Source organism: Saccopteryx leptura, chromosome 2, assembly GCF_036850995.1.
Source record: "Saccopteryx leptura isolate mSacLep1 chromosome 2, mSacLep1_pri_phased_curated, whole genome shotgun sequence".
NCBI classification, from domain to species: domain Eukaryota; kingdom Metazoa; phylum Chordata; class Mammalia; order Chiroptera; family Emballonuridae; genus Saccopteryx; species Saccopteryx leptura.
In genome coordinates, this window is record NC_089504.1 from 257960912 (window position 1) to 257983638 (window position 22727).

Genomic DNA, 22727 nt, shown 5'->3' on the forward strand with positions numbered 1-22727 from the left:
ACAGGGCATGGCATATTACTGCATGGCAAACAACAAGTTACAAGTATTGCGTTTGGGGAAATGAGGACTTTATCTTTAGAAAGGTTATAGATAAAATCTGAGTAGACTGTTGGATAGTACCACACCACAGTGCCCCTTCCCATTTCCTGTGCTTTTGTTCTTCAGGTGGAGTTGATATCCCATTTTGGATCAGAGCACTTCTGTCCACTAAGTCTTATAAGGTAATGCGGAGCAAAGCACATTCATTGAGTGATTATTAAAAACAAATGATGCACAGAAATCGTAGTATACATAAAGTGAAGACATTTCTATTATGTGAAGTTAATACCATAGAAATATAAGCTGTTAAGCCTTTTTTTTTCCTTTTTCTTGCTGTTGAATTCATTTTAGGAAAACGTCAAAATTCCCTCTGTTAAGTAAAAATAACCATCATTTTATGTTTTTGGTTTAGTTTGCTTTCTGTTTTGCTATCACGATAATATAAGGCACATTTTACACTGATGTCAAAACTTGGTCATTATATTTTAAATGCCATGAATAGATTAAATTGACGTTTTAATGGAAACAGTGGCTGACTGCAGTGTAAGGAGCGGTCATTATTTTGGAGTTCAAAAGCTAATGGCCCTCAAAACATGGCCAAAGTTAATGTATGTTGTCATTTATTATAAAGAAATGACTCTTAACAACTGTTTTGTTTTGAAAGTCTGTAATGAAATTGTTGTTAATAGGGTGTTTGGCACTAGCATGGTGGAGGAGTATGAAGAGATTGCTGATTCCCAGTATCAGTCGGAGCGGCAGGAACTATTTGATGAGGACTATGGTAAGTGATTTTAAAACAAGTGACTATTATGTGTGCTAAATTGAATAGTAATGAGTAAGTATAAGTCAGTTTAAAATATATATTGGTTGTCTTTAGACTTTATAAATCTACTTTCTAAAGTGATTTTCTATTTTTATAAATTGAGTTTTTTTCCAAGCCTATCAACCAGTATTTGTAACTGGAACTTCCTTCCATAATTTCTGTGCTATAAATTATGATTATGTTCTTGTGCCAGGCCCAAAAACCCATTAAACTCCTCGGGTAACTGAAGTAGTGGAACTGAACATGAATTCCTTTCCTTTGCTTTGGAGCTGAAAGCAAGCACATTAGAACCCGAACCTTTGAGGGGCGCCCTTGAGCCAAAAGGGGTTGGAGGTTTTACGACACCCTCTATCTTAACTTTCTCAGGGCCTAGCTCTAAAACAGGTAGTCAACCTTTTTATACCTACCGCCCACTTTTGTATGTTAGTAGTAAGATTTTCTAACCACCCACCGGTTCCACAGTAATGGTGATTTATAAAGTAGAGAAGTAACTTTACTTTATAAAATTCATAAAGCAGAGTTACAGCAAGTCAAAGCATATAACAATAATTACTTACCAAGTACTTTATGTTGGGTTTTTGCTAAGTTTGGCAGAATAAATCTTTATAAAACAACTTACTATAGTTAAATCTATCTTTTTATTTATACTTTGCATACATAGAAATTACATTAGTTAATTGAATTATTAATGGGATCCCTGAGGCTGATGCTGGGAAACTAAATATTGAATATCCGGTTCAATTTTTGTGAGGAACAAATGAAGATCTCCCCTTTCAGAAATATTCAGGCGGTTTCTTTCTTTCGTCATAATATGATTAACAGCACTAAATCCTGATTCCACAAGATGTGAGGTAGGGAAAGGTATCAATAAACTGAATACCGTTTTCCACATATTTGGATATAAGACCGGCATTTTTTATTTTGCTGTAGGTTTTCATATCCACCACTGTTGAATTTATGTTTACTTTCTTCATATCTAATTTCCAACAGTTCTTGGCAAGTTGTATCAGCCTCTTCAGTATTTGCGGTAAAAGGATTTTTAATCCATTCATATACCTTCAATTTAAAAATATCTTCAAATCGTTTTTCCATGTCCAATTTAAGTTCGTTGAGGTGGCTAGTGAATCTGTCTCTATCCTCTGTAGTTGCATCATCTTTTATAGATGATAATTGAGGAAACTGATGAAATTCTCTCTTCAATAGATTATGACAAAGTAGTTCAAGTTTCTATAAATAATAGCACGATACTTTGGCAACCTATAAGAGTTTTATTAGCTTCTTGAAGCTGCAAATTGACATCGTTAAATCTCTTGAAAATATCTGCCAAGTAGAAGGCATCGTTCTTTACTGTTTTTAACTGTTGACACAGATTGGTCTCATTATTACTTTCAAAAAATTGTATGACACTATCATATAATGCTACAAATCTAGCCAAAGATGTACCCTTTGACAGCCACCAAACTTCTGTGTGTAAAGCAACTTAAAATCTTCATTATTGTCCTGGCAAAGCTGCCAAAACATTTTATCATTCTTTGCATTGGATTTGATCTTGTTTATGACTCGAATTATTATAGTTAATGATAAATTGAGACTTGTACTTAGATGTTTTCCTACAAGATGTTGTCTGTGCACCACACAATGAATATATTAAACATTTGGCACTGACTGCTTCAAATAAGCAACAAATCCACAATAGTGACCTACCATTGATGGTGCTCCATCAGTAGCACATGCAACAATATTATTCAAAGGAATATTATTTTTTGTAAAGTATGTTCTCACAGTATTAAATATAGATAATCCTTTTGTATCTGTGATGAGATTTATTGCGAATAGCATTTTTTCTCGTAATATATTGTTTACATCAAAATAGCACACATATGCCATCTATAAAGCATCATTATCTGCAATGGTAGATTCGTCCAGTTGCATGGGAAATGAAGAGTTTTGGAGAATACTTTTAAGTTTGTTTTCAACATTAACTGCCATTTCATCAATTCGTCGCTTTACTGTGCTATCGCTTAGGGGCAACGTTTTGAAATTTTGAGGTATATCCTGATGCATTACTGTTGAGATAGACTCTTTTATAGAGGGTATTATTACAGTTTCTCCAATATTATAGCTTATACCACTTTTTGCAATTATTTGTGAAATGCGATAAGTGGCAATTAATCCATCTTAGTTCCTTGTATGTTATTTCTTAAATGATGCAACGATAGTTGAACGATTTTGAAATTTTTTATATATTTCCTGAAAATATTCAATGGGCTTGTCCTTGTCATTTTGGTGCTTTGTAGAAAGATGTTCTCGCAATCGACTTGGCTTCATTGCCTCATTGGATAATGTTTTATGGCACAATAAACACATTGGATGTTGTTTATTTGCAACAGATTCTATGAAACCCATCTTCAGATACTCTGGCGAATAACTGCGTGTCTATTTTTTTTTTTGAGACGACTCACGATATTTCACAATATTTTGTTTGAAGTTGTAAGCATGTGCTTGCTCTCAAAAATCTAACTATGTACTGATTTTAGTTTTGATTACGTAACGATTTAGCTTCACTTATGTAATGTGAACAAAACTTATGCGCTTGAAGTCTGTTGCGTGCTCACGATGTTACAAGTGTCGTGGTTGAGCGAGAGTTTGTCAAGACGAGACTAAGTTAGTGAGTATCTGTGGTTGTGCATTTTATAAAATTTTATGTAGCGGGTGTTGGCCAATGCCATCACTTCTTTGCGATCAGGGCGAAGAAGTGAAACATCGGCTAGTTTTGGCAGTCCAAGGGGGCTTCCTAGAATGTGTCACCCTATTACCCTAAAATCTGGGAATCGAGATGAAAATATGAGTTAATTGGTGTCTCCATTGCCCGGCAGTTTCTGTCATAGAAACAAGCTTTGAACCATGGAGTTCTTTGTCTACGGGGTAATAAAATGACGAACTGCTAGTTTTTGGGTGACAATAGCGGTCATAAACTGCCCGCCAGATTGGGCGGCGGGTATGGACCCGGGGTCAGGTACCTGGCTGCTCGCTGACGCGGGCCAGGTGGTCTTGAAAGAGGTCGGGTGTGGTCCCAATACAAATGCCCTGTAACAGAGTCTGACCGCTGTCCTGATCTTGACTGGTCAACAGTCGATTAGAATGTGATTGCGGCGCTGTTTGGTTGCCCACTACCGCCCACCATGAAAGCTGGAACGCCCTAATGTGGGCGGTAGGGACCAGGTTGAGTACCACTGCTCTAAGAGCTTGTATGTCATCATGTGATCAATCTAAATCTTCCCTTCAGTTTTCCCATAACTGAAATGAAGACTTCTACAGGGGGTTTGTAAAGTGCATTGAAAACTTGAATAAAAGTCCTATATATATGATCAAAATTTTGTTAAGCAGTAGACTTATTTTCCTTGGTTTACGGCTGTCAGATAAATGAATTCTGAATCTTGTTTTCTTTTTGTCAACATAACTTAGATGCATAATGAATATTTATTGTAAAATTTGTCTTAAATGTCCGCTAACTGACATAGTCTGAGCTTTTAAACGTTATTATTGGATATAGTTCTCAGTGTAAGTAACTTTATTGTCTCTTTAAACAGATTTTCCACTGGATTATAATACTGGGGAGGATAAATCCTCAAAGAATCTTCTTGGTTCTGCTACAAGTAAGTATTTTGGGGTTTTACTAGGCACCGTTAAGGTATTTCTCAACCCCCCCCCCCAACATCTGTGGATTTTTTGTTGTGGTGTATATAGTGTGGAAGGACCCCCCTCCTCCCAGTGTTCAACTTTGAGTTGAAGTTAGATACTGGCTTTTGAAAAGTATCTCTGGAAATAAAGTAGACAGAGTGAATGAAAAGAGGAGAGGAAAAACCACGACCGTAAATTCTACTCTAATTAAGTGCTCGTGATATTAGGAAGACTCGTTAGAGTGAGGAAAGGGCTATGCATTTACTTGGGAACAGAATTATTAAAAAGGTTTTAGATCCTAAGAAGGGGAGCAGCTGGGTCATTATACTGGGTGGAAAAGGACTTTGACCAGGAGTTTCAAAGGTCGTACCATCAGCGAAATCCTAGCAAGTGAGGATTCTTTAATGGATGGATATGATTAGTTTCCTATTTAATTACAGAAGTCTGTTCTTATTCGTAATAATGATTCCCACGCAATAACAATAATATTAATATACTTTTTTACAGAAACAATGACTAAGATACTAGTGGTTTTGTTTCTTGTCATTCCAACCTAGTGTCAGCCTAGTACTAGGCTAGCTAAGAGACGCATGGAAAAGACTTACCAGCTTATACTTTGTTTTCACCTTCAGAATATGGATAGGTGTATTTTAATTATTGTTAGTTTTGGTTTTTACTGAAGAATATAAAACTTACTGGAAGAAGCTTCCTTTTTATCTAGAAATTAATAAATGAATTGATTATAAGTAGATCCTGATCTTAGTGAGATTGAAGACTAGCTGCTTGTGCATTTCCCTTGTGGCTTCTAGTGCGTTGAATTGCTAGAACTTCAGTCTCACTGCCCATTGACTTCATAGCTCTCTTGCATACTCAGCCACAGTACAAATACTGATCGTATGCTCTAAGCTACAGTATGTGGGGTTAAGAGTCATTTCTCTTTATCTTTTCTTTTCCCCCTTTATCTCTTCCTTTACATAGAAGACTATAGACCCAGGTGGACTTTTTAAGGAACAGGAAGAGTGCTAAGAATATTTGCATGAGGAAGGAGAATCCTTTTATGTAGTACCTAACTTTGGTGCTTATTACCCCAATATATTTTGTTTTAGTGTATTGTTAGTCAACTTTTTGGATGTTAGTACTTTTTAATAGGATCCGTAGCTATCTAGTCCATGACAGCATTAAAATTAGGTGCCTCATTCACTGCTGTGGGATGCAGTTTTTTTAGGAGTGAAAAAATGATGCTCTTTTGCCTATCTGGATGTTAATAGTATTGTTGGTGTCCTTAAGTCTGTATTATATAATACTCATCATGGTGTCACTGAATTAGCAGTGGGGAAGCATTATTGTTTTATGGGATCAAAACATTGTCCTAGACTGAAAGATCTCTTAATTTCTGTTGGTTATGGGGAATGAGGGGCCTCTTAGGGAAGTAATGCCTTATCTACAGTTGTAGATAAAAGAAAACCGTGTTGATATTCTTGGGGTTTTGTGTATCTTCTTTTTTTTTTTTTGCATTTTTCTGAAGCAGGAAACAGGGAGAGACAGTCAGACAGACTCCCGCATGCGCCCGACCGGGATCCACCCAACACGCCCACCAGGGGGCGATGCTCTGCCCATCCTGGGCATCGCCATGTTGCGACCAGAGCCACTCTAGCGCCTGAGGCAGAGGCCACAGAGCCATCCCCAGCGCCCGGGCCATCTTTGCTCCAATGGAGCCTTAGCTGCGGGAGGGGAAGAGAGAGACAGAGAGGAAGGCGCGGCGGAGGGGTGGAGAAGCAAATGGGTGCTTCTCCTGTGGGCCCTGGCCGGGAATCAAACCTGGGTCCTCCGCACGCTAGGCCGACGCTCTACCGCTGAGCCAACCGGCCAGGGCTTTGTGTATCTTCTTACCGGGATTAACGCCTAGACCCCACTGAAACCTAGCTGTATCCTGGGGGCATCTTCCTTTATGTCATCACTATGGCCATTGCGGTATGTCAGTTGGCTACAGAGTCTTCTTTAGAGACTACTTTCTGGATCTTTCTCTTTGAAGGTGTGTTTCTTGATCACACATCATTTATTTTTCTTTCTGTGGCTCTTGAAGGGTAGTCCATTTATCTATCTTCCAGTGTTCTGGGTGCTGACACAATTTGTGTAGTGAGACAAGGTGGTGGGAGGATGTGTGCTGGGCCCCGGCCTGGAGAATGGGGTTTGATGGTCTCCAGGGTTTGGTTTCGGAACGGGAAAGGCCGTGGGAGCAGAGCGATCTGGCCTCGCCCACATACAGCTTACTGGTGTGGCCTGGCCTTGTGCCTGTCATGCTGCATCCCCTCTCCTCTGAAGAGCCTGGGCTGGCTGAGCCCGACCTTGCTGCCTCCAGCACGGTGTGACTTTAAGGAGTAACTAACAGTGGAATCAGGCCAAAGCGCTAGTGTCTGCACTAGAATGTCCGAGCTTGGCTATAATAACCACATTCTAAATTAGCTCAAAATTGGCCAATTTTGAACCTAATTTATATTTAATATTTACCTAGTGTCTCCTAAACAATTCTGTGGCTTTAATCTAATAGAAACTCCTTTTAGCTTTTGCTGATGAGCTGTTAGTAGCCAGAGGAAATAATGTATCAGCAGAGTGTGTTGTTTCTGATGGGACTTGGTGGTCAAAGAGCATGCGTCCACATATGTAGAAATTCTTGATATATAACTTACTTAGACAAAAACAGAAATTACTAGAGCAGTGCTCGGCTTTGTGAGCCAGCTCTAGCTGCCCACCCACCCGAGTCTTCTGATTGCATTCTTGAACCAGAGCGTCTCAGTGTTTTACATCAGCAGGGATTTTTCCTCTTGCTCTGTTCTGCTGTCCTTCGTCACGTGGGTTTCCCGGACCAGTCTCTGTTTGATATTCTCGCAGGGCTGCACTTCCTCCTGAGTACTATCTGCATTTTGTTAGAACTGCCAGATCTGATGAAGGCCAGCTTTCTGTGCGTGTGCTTAAGAAAGACAATTTTTGCTGTATGTCAAAGTGGTTATTTTTCTTTTACGAATAAGGTCCTAGAAGGACAAGAGAGGGAAGATGGGCCCACAGCGGAGGCGGCCGGGAACGCGCAGGAAGCAGTCGTGTTGGCTGGTTGGTCTGTGCTCTTGCAGCAGGGGTTGTCAGTTCTCTGTGACAGAGGAGCCGTGCTGCTGGAGACTGAGGAGAGCAGACTGGTCCTGGATCCCTTGGAGAATTTCATTCTTAAAGGGATGAGACAGGGTGAATAGTTGCCCACCTCCCAGGAGAGGGGTCTGGCTGACCCAGGAAGGATAGGGCAGTGCCTTCGGCGCTGTGTCAGATGGCTGCCTCGCCTGTGCTGAAGGCTGCTCAGTGATTATCCGCGGGACAAGCTGTCATGTGCTTCCGTGAAGATTGAGAGTGGTCAGGGTAGGATAGTCACAGAGCTGTTGTTTCTCAAGAGACCAAATAAATAAATATTTGGCAGTGTCTGGTGAACATAGCAAAATTATTTGTTGTAGGTTAGATAGGCCGAGAAAGGAGAAATTTGCTCAGTTTTGCTTCTGTCACGTAAGTGGCCCCTGATACTGTACATAACGTTTTAAAATGATGAATAGCGTAAATCTTGATTGTACGTGTTAGTCTTAAAATTTAGGTGAAAGTAGAATACTCTAAAGCAGGGGTCCCCAAATTACGGCCCGCGGGCCACATGCGACCCCCTGAGGCCATTTATCTGGCCCCCGCCGCACTTCCGGAAGGGGCACCTCTTTCATTGGTGGTCAGTGAGAGGAACACATTGACCATCTCATTAGCCAAAAGCAGGCCCATAGTTCCCATTGAAATACTGGAAAGTTAATTCATATGCCAAACAGTTTGATTTTTCACTTAGAAATACAGACATGATCCAGAGGAACCTACCAATCTTCAGCCTGTGCCATTAAATTTACTTGTTCTTTATTTTAAATATCGTATTTGTTCCCGTTCTGTTTTTTTACTTTAAAATAAGATATGTGCAGTGTGCATAGGGATTTGTGCATAGTTTTTTTTATAGTCCAGCCCTCCAACGGTCTGAGGGACAGTGAACTGGCCCCCTGTGTAAAAAGTTTGGGGACTCCTAAAGCTACCGTACTTACTTTACACAGATTAATAGATGTGTCCTTTTCTTGAATTCTTTAATAATAAACACTAAAACAGTTTGAAATCTGAGGTGAGATCACTCTTTGAAGCACAAGGGGCTTAGAGTGTAGACTGGATTCCAAAGTTTGGGTTCTGTGAGGCAGGCCCACTGACTGCACTTCAGTGGCGGGCTCAGTGGGGGACCAGGCTCAGTGGGGGACAGACACTGCCCTTGCAGTGCTGGTTGACTTTAAAGGTGCGTGTCTGAGGAAATGGCAGTTTCCATTGCTGCTTCATCTCGGTTTGGGAAGAAATGCGGAGTTTCCGTTCTTGTTTTCATCTTATGCTGAGCCTTCTCCGTAGCTCTAAGAACTAAGGCAGTTTCTCTATCAGTTTGCCGGGTCAACAGACAAGGTTGACATATAATCCTAGACCTGTAAAAAGCAAATATAAAGCTTTTGTGTGTCACACTAATAATTATTGGAAACAAAGTACCTCTGCTTTGTTTCCTTACAGATTATAGAGTCAGGTTATGTCCGGGTCAGAGTTAATAACTGTCTACTGGGTATGACTTCTAAAGCAGTCTGAGATCTGCTTTCTCATGCCATTAAGCACATGCTTACAGGACCGGCTCCAGGGGACAGTCCCCAGCCTTCTTGACGTGCTGGCTTTTCCTCTGCAGATCCTTTCCACTCTTCACATCTGAGGCTTTCACCAAAAGAGGGATGGAAACCTGTGGATCTTTTTGGAGAATAACATGAAAATAACTGCTCAGGCTTAATATGTAGCCCATGTTAGATTTTGGTATTTTAATAGGAGAGACCTGCGATTGATGAGTGAATTTGTAGTGGAATTTCAGAGGTTAGACTGGGAGTGAAGTTAGATTCCCTTGAAGTCCCTGGAAGGAAGCCTCCTGTTCCCAGCACTGCTGTGTGTAGTTCTATTTTGTGCTCCACATGTGCCTTTGGCTGCATAAGGAGACGTGAAGGTTTGGAGCGCACTCCCCGTCGTCTGGATACCCTCTTTGGAAAGCGGCAGGATTACAAGTCGACAGATTGCTCCACCTGCAACACTTGGAGTTTTATGACTGTAACTTTAGTTAATCTGCCTGTGCCCATACTCCCCAATTCATGAAAGAGTTTGTATGATTTATTATCCATAAACTGTTGTTAAAAGTTTCTAAAGAAAATTGATTCTATACAGTGTCAGTTTGCAGCATAATCATATTACCAATAGATACTGTACATTTATAGTTAAAGACAACAAAATCTTTGCTGCACTTTGGATAATAATTTTTCCATTTTGTTTATTTTTACCTATGTTAATCACCTGTTCAGGAAAAACTTGTTTCTTCGGCTTTTTTGTTTTTGTTTTAAAATGTAGAGCGTTCTTAAAGAAAAACAGGCTTTTCTGTAAAATGCAAATTTTGGTTGTCATATTTCTATCCTGTGTACATGTTGAATTACACTTGAATTTTGTGAGACTGAAGACAGTGTTTTGGTAAAAGATTTGGGAAGCTTCTTTTTTTTTTTTTAAAGTACAGTTGACTTAAATTTCTTCCTGAAAAAAAAAATTCAGATTTATGCTTTATACTTTTGGGCTCAAATTTGTGTCCTATATTGGACTTACATAGTAAGGTGAATAAAAAGTAATTAGTCAAAAAAAATGCAAAAAGACCATCATAAATGGTTCTTTGATGATCTGATACCCAGTTTGATGAGAATATTTAGGTATATTGGTATTTCTTTCTGATTGAATTTTGTTTTAGATGCCATTCTAAATATGGTGAATATTGCCGCTAATATTCTTGGAGCAAAAACTGAAGACCTAACAGAAGGTACCTGATAATTTCATGGGTCTTTTAATTATCTGATACTTGAGGGGGTCTTCCTATTAGGAAAGTTAATTCATATGCCAAGCAGTTTGACTTTTCACTTAGAAATACAGACATGATCCAGAGGAACCTACCAGTCTTCTGTTATTCCTTTCATTTAAGTTGCACGAGTTCTCTCTTGTCATGGGGTCCTGTCTATATATAACTGTGAATTGGTTTTTTGCCTCTTTCTGCTATAGAAATACAATGATTTTACCCCCTCTCCCCTGAGGTTTTGGTGCCCTAATGGTACACCCTATTTATTACTTAGCAAATAGCTACTCAATTTAGAAAGCAGTTTTTTTCCTTACTATGCGCCAAATAAGAATATTATTAACACGGAGAAATAAACTTGCCCTTTTAAAATAAAAGAAAAATGTAGTTCCAAGAGTAAACTTAAAATGACCCAGTTATTTCTCCTCCTTTTCCTATGGAAGCTCTTTCAGGTATGCAGAAAGCATATGAATCGTGTAAGATTACACAGAAGTCATGGTCGTCCGACTGGCTTCAGTTGTCTGAGAAGTTGCAAAAGAACACACATTACTTGTAGTTGTGACCACAGTCTTTCCTTCCTAAAAGGAAAAGAAGTAGTCTGCAGTAGAAAAGCTCTTTGACCTTTCTCTTCTCCCCTGAGAAACTGAAGTTATTTGTTATAGTGAAATATTTTCATGGTATAGCTCTTAAAAACTAAATTCAACATGGGCGTCTTTCTTACAATAGGAAATAAAAGTATATCTGAGAATGCCACTGCCACAGCTGCACCCCAAATGCCTAAACCAGCTCCTGTTTCACCTCCTGTTCCTTCACCTGAGTAAGTCCCATTGTGATATCAGTTCTGTAAGAATGGAGAACTACGTCTGCTATGAAAAGTTATTTGTGATCTGTGTGGGAAATGGTTATCTACAAAAAGCTCCGCATCGTAGGACAGACCTTCCACAGCCACTTAAAACAGCTTTTTTGGTTTGCTTTTGGGTACTAGGAATACACTTCACTCTAGCCAAATGTCTGTGTTTTAATATTAAGTTTTACTTTTATTATTCACAACACTGAATCTTTTACTTAATTGCAAATAATTGACATAACTCTACAGTATAGGTTTGAGGATAAGTTTTTAAGGCCTGTTTTTATTAAGGTCAGATTTAAAGGCATTGATTAAGTATCTGTGCTATGCCTAGAATGCTATAAGAAGTGCCTGAAATGCTCGGAGCAGTGATTCTTAAATATGCGTTTGTCCCACAGCAAACTCTTACAGTGTCAGTTTGTCAAATTTATGCGGTAGGTCTTTTCCAGGTTGCAGTGGGGCATTTTGGGCAGGGATGCATGCATGCAGGTAACACATAAAACTTCTCTATTTTTTTGTCTTTTCTACCAGAGATGATTAAGGTGTTTGGTACCTCTTCTTATCTATAATAGATAAGCTCATAATGACTTGGATAATTGGGCATAGTTATTATAAATTTAATATATGTGTATGTCATTGGATTTACTCCCTGTGAAACTTTGAAAGACTGTTTTCTCAGAGGACCTCTATTTAAGAGGCTATCTGACATGAAACAGCTGCAGGTATGTGTGTGATGACACACGCGATGGATGGGCTTTGAGCTGTGATACCTAAGTGCCATACCACTTTAACAATGAGGGGGGTTTTGTGCTTTGAAGGGCACAGTGACAAATTTTGTATTATCCTGTGTTAATTCTTAAAGTGACTAAAGATATTTATTGGGTAATTAGAGAGAAAATATAGCATTCTGTGTCATTGATTTCTAGAAGTTCCTAAGAAAATCTATTTCAGATAGAAATATTCTTGGTGCTTCTAATTATGTGGAGCTGTGATTGCTGGCCATGATTTTATAACTAGGCTTCTTCAGTTAACAACACATAGTATGTCACATTTTTTAAAACTAAAAGAAACTAGTTTTATATAGGTACATACCCCCCCTACATACACATCCATACTTAGCCCCAAATATACGTGAATATTTGTTGGAAGATTAGGTTCCTGTGGCATATAATAGTTTAGTTTTTAATACATATTTTTGTATGATTGTTTATTTTTTTACTTAATGTTTCTTGGTGTACGTTTGTCTTAATTTATTTTTGATGATTATATGGCAATCATCTGAAGAAAATAAATGAAAATAAAAGAACTCATGGTAGAGTATCACTATTAAAGTTATTATGAAAAGATTTGAATTTTTAAAAAAATAAAGCTCTAATTAGGATGTATATCGATGATATATAACTTAATTTTTACCAGATTAATTCCATTTAGCTTTTCTCCCCTTCAGACATTGTTCTGTTTTACTTTCATAATTTATTTGGTAGATAATAAGGAATATACCACCTGTACATTTAAGAAATGTTCTTAGTGTATCTATCATCTGTATCTGTCATCTGTTTAGAGAAGCGTACCCTAGCTATGTTTTAGTTTTGGTCCATTTACTATTTTATAGTCAACAAAATGAAAGTATAGAATTTAGATGTTTCTTCTATTCCTGTGTTTGCTATTGTGATATGAGTCTTTATTTGAAGACATTTCCTGGCATTCTTAGTGATTTTTTTAGAGTAGAAAAATTTGTATATAAAAGTTTTTTTGTTTTTGTCATTTTTTTGCTATTCAAATTGCTTTATTTTTTTAGATTGCACATTTGGTGCCATGAGGGCCTCGCTCAGAAATGTGTTCTCTTCATCTTTGAAGGAACCATGGACATTTTAACTTACAACACAGCTTCCACGAGCTCATCGCTCGTTCCCCCCTTCCTGACACGAGCACTCCGGAGCGCAAAGCTGGGAGTGAGTTAGTGGCACTCAGCTTATTGTCAGCTAGGATTTTCATTAACGTGGTCAAGTGTTTGGTTTTAAATAAGAGGACATTAGCCCAGTGGATAGTAAGATTGTTTTGGGGAAGAGGGTGATAATGTCTCTTCTCCCTAAAGCAGACACTCGTGTGTAGTGTCATGTTGGAATTCCTCAAATCTTCCACAGAAAAAGGATCTCTGAGGAATGCTCCTGCCTTTGGAAGTAGGGTATTCAGGCCGAAAGTCCTTGGTCAGCATGTAGAATCGGGGACTCTTGTCCCTGCTCCGAGACTTCATGGCCCTTGGGTAGCTCAGTGTCTAAGTTAGGGGTGATGAGGCTTGTAGAGATCTGGTGAATATTTATGGGACGAGCGGTACACGACAGGTTCAGTAAAGGGACGTGGGGTTTATGTTCAGACAGTTCTTAAACAGATGAAAAAAAAAAAGCAGGGTCGGTTTGGTAAATATGCTGATTGGAGTCATCTGTCTAGTCACTTGATAAGTGGTCTTTCTGTTACCACTTCTGAATAATCCTTGTTTTTATAATGATTTAATGGGGAAAGTGTATTGGAAAAATATTTGAGTTCCATCTGTATTTCTAACCTGCCTTTTATCTTATGTATGACCCATTTTCCTTAAACATAATTTTAACTTTAGGTTTCTAATTGAAGTGATTTGTGATTCTGTGTCTCTAGGTTTGTAACCGTTGAGGAACAGTCACAGGACACAGGGCCATCATCAGCAGATGCTCCCAAAGAGAGCCCCATTGTCCAGCTTGTCCAGGAGGACGAAGAGGAGGCCAGTCCGTCTACAGTGACCCTTCTGGGTAGCGGAGAGCAGGAGGACGAGTCACCGCCCTGGTTTGAGTCAGAGACGCAAATATTTTGCAGCGAACTGACCGCGATTTGTTGTATTTCTAGTTTTTCAGAATATGTGTATAGGTGGTGTTCAGTTAGCCTCGCTGTCTATCGACACCGCGGCAGAGCTGCCGTGAGCAGAGAGAAAGACCCCCCTGTGCCGGCTCAGCCGCCAGCCCTGCTTCCTGCAGAGTCCATGGACGGCTCAGCATTGCAGCCCCCACGTGGAGAACTGGATAGCAGGAGTAAGGGAGTGGAAGCTGACACTGCCGTCCAGGGTGACCTGGGTAGTATGCCCCAAGGGGATTTTGTTAATCACACTGTAGATGTCATTGAACTCGAACCGAGCCATCCTCAGACCCTTCCTCAGTCTCTTCTCTTAGATGTTACTCCGGAAATCCACTCCTTATCTAAAATAGAGGAATCTGAGCCTATCAAACATGAGGCAGGACATACCCCATCACAGGTGATTCCTCAGGAGAGTTCTGTTGAGGTTGCTACTGAAACAGAAAAGAAGTCTGAGAGTTTCAGTTCTGTGGAGAAGCCAGCTGTGATCTACGAAACTAAACTGAATGAAGTAATGGAGAGTACTGTAAAGGAAGATGTGACCTCCGTGCACATTTCCACCAAGCTGTCTGAAACAACAGTGCTACCTGTCGGCACCGTCCCAGCGCCAGACAGCGAAGACGGGGAGGCCAGGGTGAGCGGAGCCGACACACCAAAGCACATTTTGACTCCTTCTGTGGACTCCTCTTCATTCCCTGAAGTGAAAGAAGAGGAGCAGTCTCCAGAAGAGGCCCTTTTGCGAGGGTTACAGAGGACAGCTACAGATTTTTATGCTGAATTACAGAATTCTACAGATTTAGGATATGCTAATGGAAATCTTGTGCATGGATCAAACCAAAAGGAGTCAGTATTTATGAGACTAAATAATCGTATTAAAGCCTTGGAGGTTAACATGTCTCTCAGTGGTCGCTATCTGGAGGAGCTCAGCCAGAGGTAAGCTTCGTACGAGTTGGCACAGCTGTCCACTTTGCACCATGAGGGAGGCAGCAGACTCAGACCTGTGACTGGAGGAGAGGATTGATTCCCTCATGATGTCATAGTAGTAGGCACCATTTCAGCTGGAGAGAAAATTGCTTGGGTGTTGATCAGTGACTTAAAGAGTTTATTTTCTTTCTTTATTATTTTTTTAATTTTTCTGAAGTGAGAAGCAGGGAGGCAGAGAGACAGACTACTGCATTCGTCTGACCAGGATCCACCCAGCATGCCCACTAGGGAGTGATGCTCTGCCCATTTGGGGTGTTGCTCCCTTGCAGAGGGAGCCAATTCTAGCGCCTGAGGCGGAGGCCATGGAGCCATCCTCAGTGCCCGGGCCAGCTTTGCTCCAGTGGAGACTTGGCTGCAGGAGGGGAAGAGAGAGGAAGAGAAAGGAGAGGGGGAGGGGTGGAGAAGCAGATGGGCGCTTTTCCTGTGTGCCCTGGCCAGGAACCAAACCCTGGACTTCCACATGCCAGGCCAGTGCTCTACTGCTGAGCCAACCAGCCAGGGCTATTTTCTTTCTTAAATGTGGTATAACACCTCTATTATTAGGTTAAGTTTGAATTATCTGTAACAGGTTTTTTGTTTGTTGCTCAACTTTAGCCACATTTACTGTTTGATTCCCAGAGCATTCACAGGAAAAATTACAGTCTTTAGCTCTTAAAGCTCTTAGTGGAACTAGACAAGTGAAGACCAGAGTGGACTGAACTAGGTGGTTGGACAACATTTGCACTCTGTCAGCAACTGCTAGACCCGGGTTCTAGTTGTGATCATGGATGCTCTTCCCTCTTCCCTGCCAGTGGCCTGCTGGCGTGACTGTGCTGTGACTGAGGCCCCAGGCACTGTTCTCTAGTTTTTAAACCTATACACTCTTTTATCCCTTAAGTGTCCAATGTCTTTAGAGCTTCTCCTCCGATATTTTGTAACTGCCTAGGCACTATATGTCCAGAATGTCCACTCTTCTTAAATCAAAATGCTAATGAGAAGTCAGTAAGGTAGTCATTGTATCCTAAAAGTTTTATTTTTAATTTGTTGAAGAACCTCCATATTGTTTTCTGTAGTAATTGCAACAGTTAACATTCCTGCCAACAGTGTGTACTCTCTTTTTTTCATGTCTTCATCAATGTGTGTTGTCTTTAAAAAAAAATTTTTCCTATTGATTAGAGAGATAAAGAAAGGGGGGAGTGTAAGGAGAGAGAGAGAGGGCATCAACTTGTTCCCTTAGATCCACTAATGGATTGCTTCTTTACGTGTCCTGACTGAGGATTGAACCCATGACCTCAGTGCACTGGGATGACTCTATCCACTGAGCAACCCAGCCAGGGCCTATTTCTTATCTTTTTAATAATGACATTCTGCAGATCATTTGGGATCTTGCTCCCCAGCATATGTCCTCAGTTTGGCTCAAATAAACTCGTATAAAATCTTAAAAAAAATAATAATAATAATGACATTCTAACAGGAATAAGGTGATTATCTTATCATGGTTTTGAAATGCATTTCCCTGCTGATTAGTGATGTTGAGTACTTTTCATATCCCTGTTGGCTATCTGTGTATCTTCTTTTCTCTGCCCATTTTCAAATCAGATTGTTTGAAGACTTTACTATTCAGCTGTATGAGTTCTTTATATATTTTGGATATTAACCCTTTATGAGATAAATGATTTGCAAATACTTCCTCTCATTCCTCAGGTTGGCTTTTCATTTTGTTGATGATTTCCATTGCAGAAGACTTATTAGTTTGATGTGGACCCACTTGTTTATTTTTGCTTTTATTACCTAGACTTTTATGTCAAATAAAACAAAACAAAACAAAATAACATCATGAATACCAATGTCAAGGTACTTACTGCCCATGTTTTCTTCTAGGAGTTTTATGGCTTTAGGTCTTACATTCAAGTTTTTAATTCATTTTGAGTTAATTTTTTTTGAGTATGGTGTAAGATAATGGTTTAATTTTAGTCTTTTGCAAGTGGCTGTCTGATTTTCCCAACTCCAGTTATAGAAAAGACTGTCTTTTCCCCATTGTATATTCGTGACTCCTTTGTTGTAAAGTAATTGACCATATATGCAACTGATAAGTCTTATATAGCACTGAGTGCAATTGATGATGAGGTAGCAGATATGCAGGTGACCTCTTATTTTACCTATGATCATGGTCCTGTATCACATAGGCCTCTCAGTAAGAGTCATTTTCAGAAAAATGGATTTGTCTCATATGTTGAAATCAGAAGTGTGTTTTCAGTAATAAATTAATAAATAGGGAAATTAAAGCTAATTTAAATCAACTTCTTATTCCATAGGTACCGAAAACAAATGGAAGAAATGCAGAAGGCTTTCAATAAAACAATAGTTAAACTTCAGAATACTTCGAGAATAGCAGAGGAGCAGGTTGGTCATCTTCATGCCTTATTTACTTTTAATATAAATTTCCATTGAATTTTTAGACTTGCTGGTAAAGAAAATAAGTAATGTTGCTTTTCTTTTTCCCCTGGTAGCTAATGATTAAGCCTATTAATGGCATATTCAGGAAATTTATCTAGCTATTAGTATGGCTTTCTCCCTCCCTGTCTTCCTCCCTCACTAAAATCACTAAATAAAAATTAAAAACAAAACATGTATTTGGTAAAGTAACTATTTTGCATATTGTTGGCTATATGATGGTGTATACATTATGGGACCCATATTAACTTGAAAAGTAATTTATTAACTTATGTTAGACTGTATTCTGTGTGACACTAGTGAGTGGCAAATGGGTTTTTTGGGGGAGGCAGGGGAGGTAGTTTGAATGGTCTCAGATTCTTGAAGTTTTTTAAATTATTTCTGTTAAGTGTTTACAATATTCATTCATTAGGAGCTTTCCTTATTAGAACTCCCCCTCTCTACCACCCAAGGGACTTAATAGTTTTCCAGATTATTTTACTTGAACTCACTGGATAGCTCGAGTACAGATGAAACACGAAGGAAGTAACACCTGTTCCTTTACCTACCGTAGGACCAGCGGCAGACGGAGTCCATCCAGTTGCTGCAGGCGCAGCTGACCAACATGACCCAGCTCGTCTCCAACTTGTCCGCAGCAGTAGCAGAGCTGAAGCGTGAGGTACCTGTTGTCGCTGGCAGTGTAGACGGTGCATAGCTAGCACTTGTCACCAAAGCGGGCTTGCTAAGAATATGATGATTTCTAAGAACTGAACAAAACCAAGTTGGTGTTTATACAGAACTTTTCAGAGCACCAGAATGGGCATTGTAAAGTTTGGAAATACGTATATTAATTATCATAAGCTTTTGGAAAAATGGCTTTCATAGTTTAGATCTTACCTACAATAGTCATGAAGCCGTTCTTTTTGGCCTTTGGCAGACCATTGATAGGTGCAACACACACTTCATTTTTAGTTCCAAAAGGTTTATGTTGCTTAACAAAGTAAAAGTTTTATTTAGTAAGCATTTATTGAGCAGCCAGTATACATAAGGCATGTGCTGTGCCGTCCCAGGTTGGGACATGCAGCGGTAAGAGTCCTGGGGGAGAGGGGAGATGGGCAGTAAACGTGGGAAGGCAGTGGTGTAGAGAGCAAGATGTGGGTGTGTGGAGGGTGGTGGGAAGGGGTGCTGCGTTAGCCAGGGTGGTGCTGGAAGGCTTCTCGGAGGAGGCGGCCTTAGAACTGAGTGCTCACCAGGGATTCATCACCCAGAGGCTGGGTCAGAGCACACCTGTTAGCAGACGACCTCGGCCAGAGGACCCACTGTTAGAAACGATGTGATTGGTTCAGGTGCAGGAAGTGAGTCAGAGAATGAGGGGAAGAACAGCATAGGGTACTGGCAGCGGCCCAGGCATTGAAGCCTCTGTAGGCGAGCTAGAGTTGAATTTTATCCTAATCATTGGCAAGTCTTATGTGAAGAAGTGACATGGATCGTCTCATGGACGGCCCTGTGGCCCTTGGGAACAGCAAGAGCAGGCATGGGGAGATGGAGGCAGGGGCAGCAGCCAGATGGGGGATGTTGGCCTGACTGGGACGTTAGCTCCTGTGGAGAACAGGGAAGGTGTTGAACTCAGGGTGCAGTTAAAGGAGAAGGTCAAAGCATGCTAAGCACAGGGCACAGCACTCTCTGCACTTGTGTCAGAGCTTTTCTGTAGCTCAGGCGGTTGCAGTGAGTTGGGGGGACAAGAAGAGATATTGTGGTTTGGAAGCACATAAAAAAAATGTTTAAAGCAGCTTGCATTTGAAATCCTGCTGTTTTTCCTAGCATGCTCTTGACGTGTTACTATTTTCCCCTCGTCCTGTCTCAGGTTTCGGACCGGCAGAGCTATCTCGTCATCGCTCTGGTCCTCTGTGTGGTCCTAGGCCTGATGCTTTGTATGCAGCGGTGTCGGAACGCCTCTCAGTTTGATGGAGATTACCTTTCAAGACTGCCTCAAAATCATCAGTATCCAAGTCCCAAAAGGTAATGTCAGCATTATATTTCACAGTCTTTTTTACTATCCTTTTTATATTTTTGAGAAATTTGGGCAAATAAAAGAACATGGTGATCATTTCTTTCTCCATATGATTATCTTGAAACCAAAACGTTAAAAACATCATTAGAACTAATGAGATGGTTCTATGCCTGGAAGGTTCTATGGACTGTAACAGAGAAAACACTAATAGTAAGTGCATAAAACCCTTGAAGTGTTTTGCTTGTGAAAGACTTGAATGTGGGACTCAAAGGGGAGAGAAATAGGTATTTTAATATTGCACTTTTTAGAGAATGATTTTTACATTTTTTTGCACGTATTAGCAATAACTGCACTGTCACCTTAGAGAGTATTCCTGTGTGGCATGTACAGTTCTTAGTAGCTTCCGCCTAGCCCCACCTATGGAGTGCATTCTGTGTAGCTTACTCACTGTGCACTGTTGATTTTTCTTCATGTGTTAGGTGCTTCTCTTCCTATGACGATATGAATTTGAAAAGAAGAACGTCATGCCCACTCATCAGATCCAAGTCGCTACAGTTAACTGGCAAAGAAGGTACGTTTTTGTGGATATGCTTCTGTGTGTGTATATATACATATATATATGTGTGTGTGTGTGTGTGTGTGTGTGTGTATTTGTAAACGACCATCAGCAGCAAATAATGGGTGTAGTCAAATCCCCCTTGTCATTTCACACTTTGTATCTGTCTCTGCTATCTATCTGGAAAGCCCAGAGGGTGGGAGGGGCCGAGGTCAGGGAGCCATTGGTAGCTTTGCCCGCGCTCCTGTTTAGAACTATTTCTTTTTAGAAAGGGATGTTTGAGGCAGTTCCCCAGATATAGAAAACGTGAATGTGCTCCCTTAGTATCCTGTGCTTATCTGCTTCCTCTTCCTGTATAGGTAGGACTCCTTTTGTCTCTAGGTTAGGACTGTGGAACATTTCTGAAAAAAATCCAACCTTTCTCTTTTCTAAAGCTCAGAATCTGTAATAGCGTTCCATTGGCTAACACTCAAGGAATGCTTAAATTTCAGTGAATGAATGTGTACTGAGTGGCTTTCTTATGTCAGTACTTTTATAAGTAGTGCTTTAATTCGTGCTTATTAAGACTTTATCCTCACAGCGATATTAAAATAACCAAATTAATTATGCATTTCAATTAGAAGTGCTTTCTTAATCATGGCCCTTAATATATTGGTACAGTTCCTTCTGTTGCTAATTTATTGAGTATTTTTATTATGAAAGGATGTTGAATCTTGTCAGATGCTTATTTTGGAACAGTTGAGATGATTGTGTGGTTTTTGTTCTTTATTCTGTTAATGTGGTACATTACATCGATTGATTTTCATATGCTGAACCATCCTTGTATTCTAGGAATAAATCTCACTTGGTCATGGTGTGTAATCCTTTTAATGTGTTGTCGAATTCATTTTGCATCAATATTCATCAGGGACATTGTTCTATAGTTTTTTTGTAGTGCTTTTGTCTGGCTTTGGTATCCTGGTAATGCTTAGCTTCATAGATTGAGCTTGGAAGTGTTTCCTTCAAATTTTTGGAAGCATTCCAAGAGGATTGGTGTTAATTCTTTTTTAAGTGTTTGGTAGAATTCTTTGGTGGAACCATACAGTTCTGAGCTTTAGTTTGTTGAGAGGTTTTTGATTACTAATTCAATCTCCTTCACTATTGATGATCTGTTTATGTGTTTGGTATTTTGTGACTCAGTCTTGATAAGTATGTGTTTCTGGGATTTTATCTGTTTTTTCTAGGGTTCCGATTTGTTGGAGTGCAGTTCTTAGTAGGCTCTTACAATCTTTATTTCTGTGGCATTGGTTATAACGTCCTATGTCTTATTTTATATAATGCTTAGTACTTTGTACAGAGTTGATATACATTAATACAGAATTGGCAAATTACTTACTTTCTTGTCTCATTAAGCATTTGAAGCTAATAACTGGATTTGGATGATCCAAGCTGCAGATTACATTATTTAATTTATTGTAAGCTTTCTTGTCTTAGTGTCTTCTTCTCTCTCCTCTTCCAAGTTTACACTTTGATTTGCAATTCTATCACTTGTGTTGACTGGCTAGGTAGACCAAAATTGTTTTGATGTTTGTGACACATTTTATTGTGAAATATAAGTGATATATTTTAAAAGTTCATAAAATGAAAATGCACAATTCATCAAGTAAATCTGAAGTGAATTCCTTTGTAACTGACATCCAGCTGAAGGAGGAGAACAAAGCCAACTCTCTTCTTCCACAACTGACTATCTTGACTTGAAATAATCATAAAGTTTAATTTCTTAATAGTTTTACCATCAGTGTTTGGATTCTTCAACAAAATAATTTGAGTCTTGCCTGGTTTTGAGCTTTTGATAAAGGGAATACCATACAGGGGTGGGCAAAAGTAATTGTACAGTTGTTCATATGGAATGTATAATAAAAGAATAAACTGTGTGGGCACTGGACAGTTGGCTCAGCGGTAGAGCGCTGGCCCAGCATGTGAAAGTCCCGGGTTCAATTCCTGGTCAGGGCACACAGAAGAAGCAACCATCTGCTTCTCCACCCTTCCCCCACTTCTCTCTCTCTTCCTCTACCGCAGCCATGGTTCAGTTGGAGCAAGTTGGCCCTGTGCTTTGAGGATGGCTCCATGGCTTTGCCTCAGGAACTAAAAATAGCTCAGTTGCCCGAGCAATGGAGCAGTGGCCCCAGATGGGCAGAGCATCTGCGGGTAGGGGGCTTGCTGGGTGGATCCCAGTTAGGGCGCATGTGGAGTCTGTCTGTTTACCTCTCTGCCTCTCATTTAATAAAAAATAAACTGTGTTTGCATACTCACAGCTGTCCACCAGCTTTGTGTGCCCCGTATGTGTTCTGTTTTATTGTCTTCAGCGTTCTGTTGGTTAGAATTACATATGTGACCACATTCCATTTTCAGGATTACGTAGTAGTTCAGTAACCGACTAAATCACAATGTATTTACCTATTTTCCTGTGGCTTAAAGTTTGGGGCTCTCACAAGAAATGCTGCTGTAAGCATCCCTTTGTTTGCATACTGGAACATAGTTGCATGAGTTTCTCTAGGA

The 22727-nt window shown here is 39.9% G+C and overlaps 1 protein-coding gene across 4 annotated transcripts in view; it reads left to right on the forward strand.

The window, feature by feature from the left end:
• SUCO (SUN domain containing ossification factor) overlaps positions 1 to 22727 on the forward strand; it is a 67300-nt gene that overhangs the window by 38776 nt on the left and 5797 nt on the right. For all 4 annotated transcript variants that reach the window (XM_066371526.1, XM_066371524.1, XM_066371523.1 and 1 more), the window contains 10 exons: positions 166 to 221; positions 729 to 820; positions 4453 to 4518; positions 10401 to 10469; positions 11226 to 11316; positions 13999 to 15159; positions 17505 to 17592; positions 18197 to 18301; positions 19487 to 19641; positions 20113 to 20204. In XM_066371526.1, the coding sequence (XP_066227623.1) occupies positions 166 to 221; positions 729 to 820; positions 4453 to 4518; positions 10401 to 10469; positions 11226 to 11316; positions 13999 to 15159; positions 17505 to 17592; positions 18197 to 18301; positions 19487 to 19641; positions 20113 to 20204 (1975 nt within the window). The remainder of the gene's footprint in view (positions 1 to 165; positions 222 to 728; positions 821 to 4452; positions 4519 to 10400; positions 10470 to 11225; positions 11317 to 13998; positions 15160 to 17504; positions 17593 to 18196; positions 18302 to 19486; positions 19642 to 20112; positions 20205 to 22727) is intronic.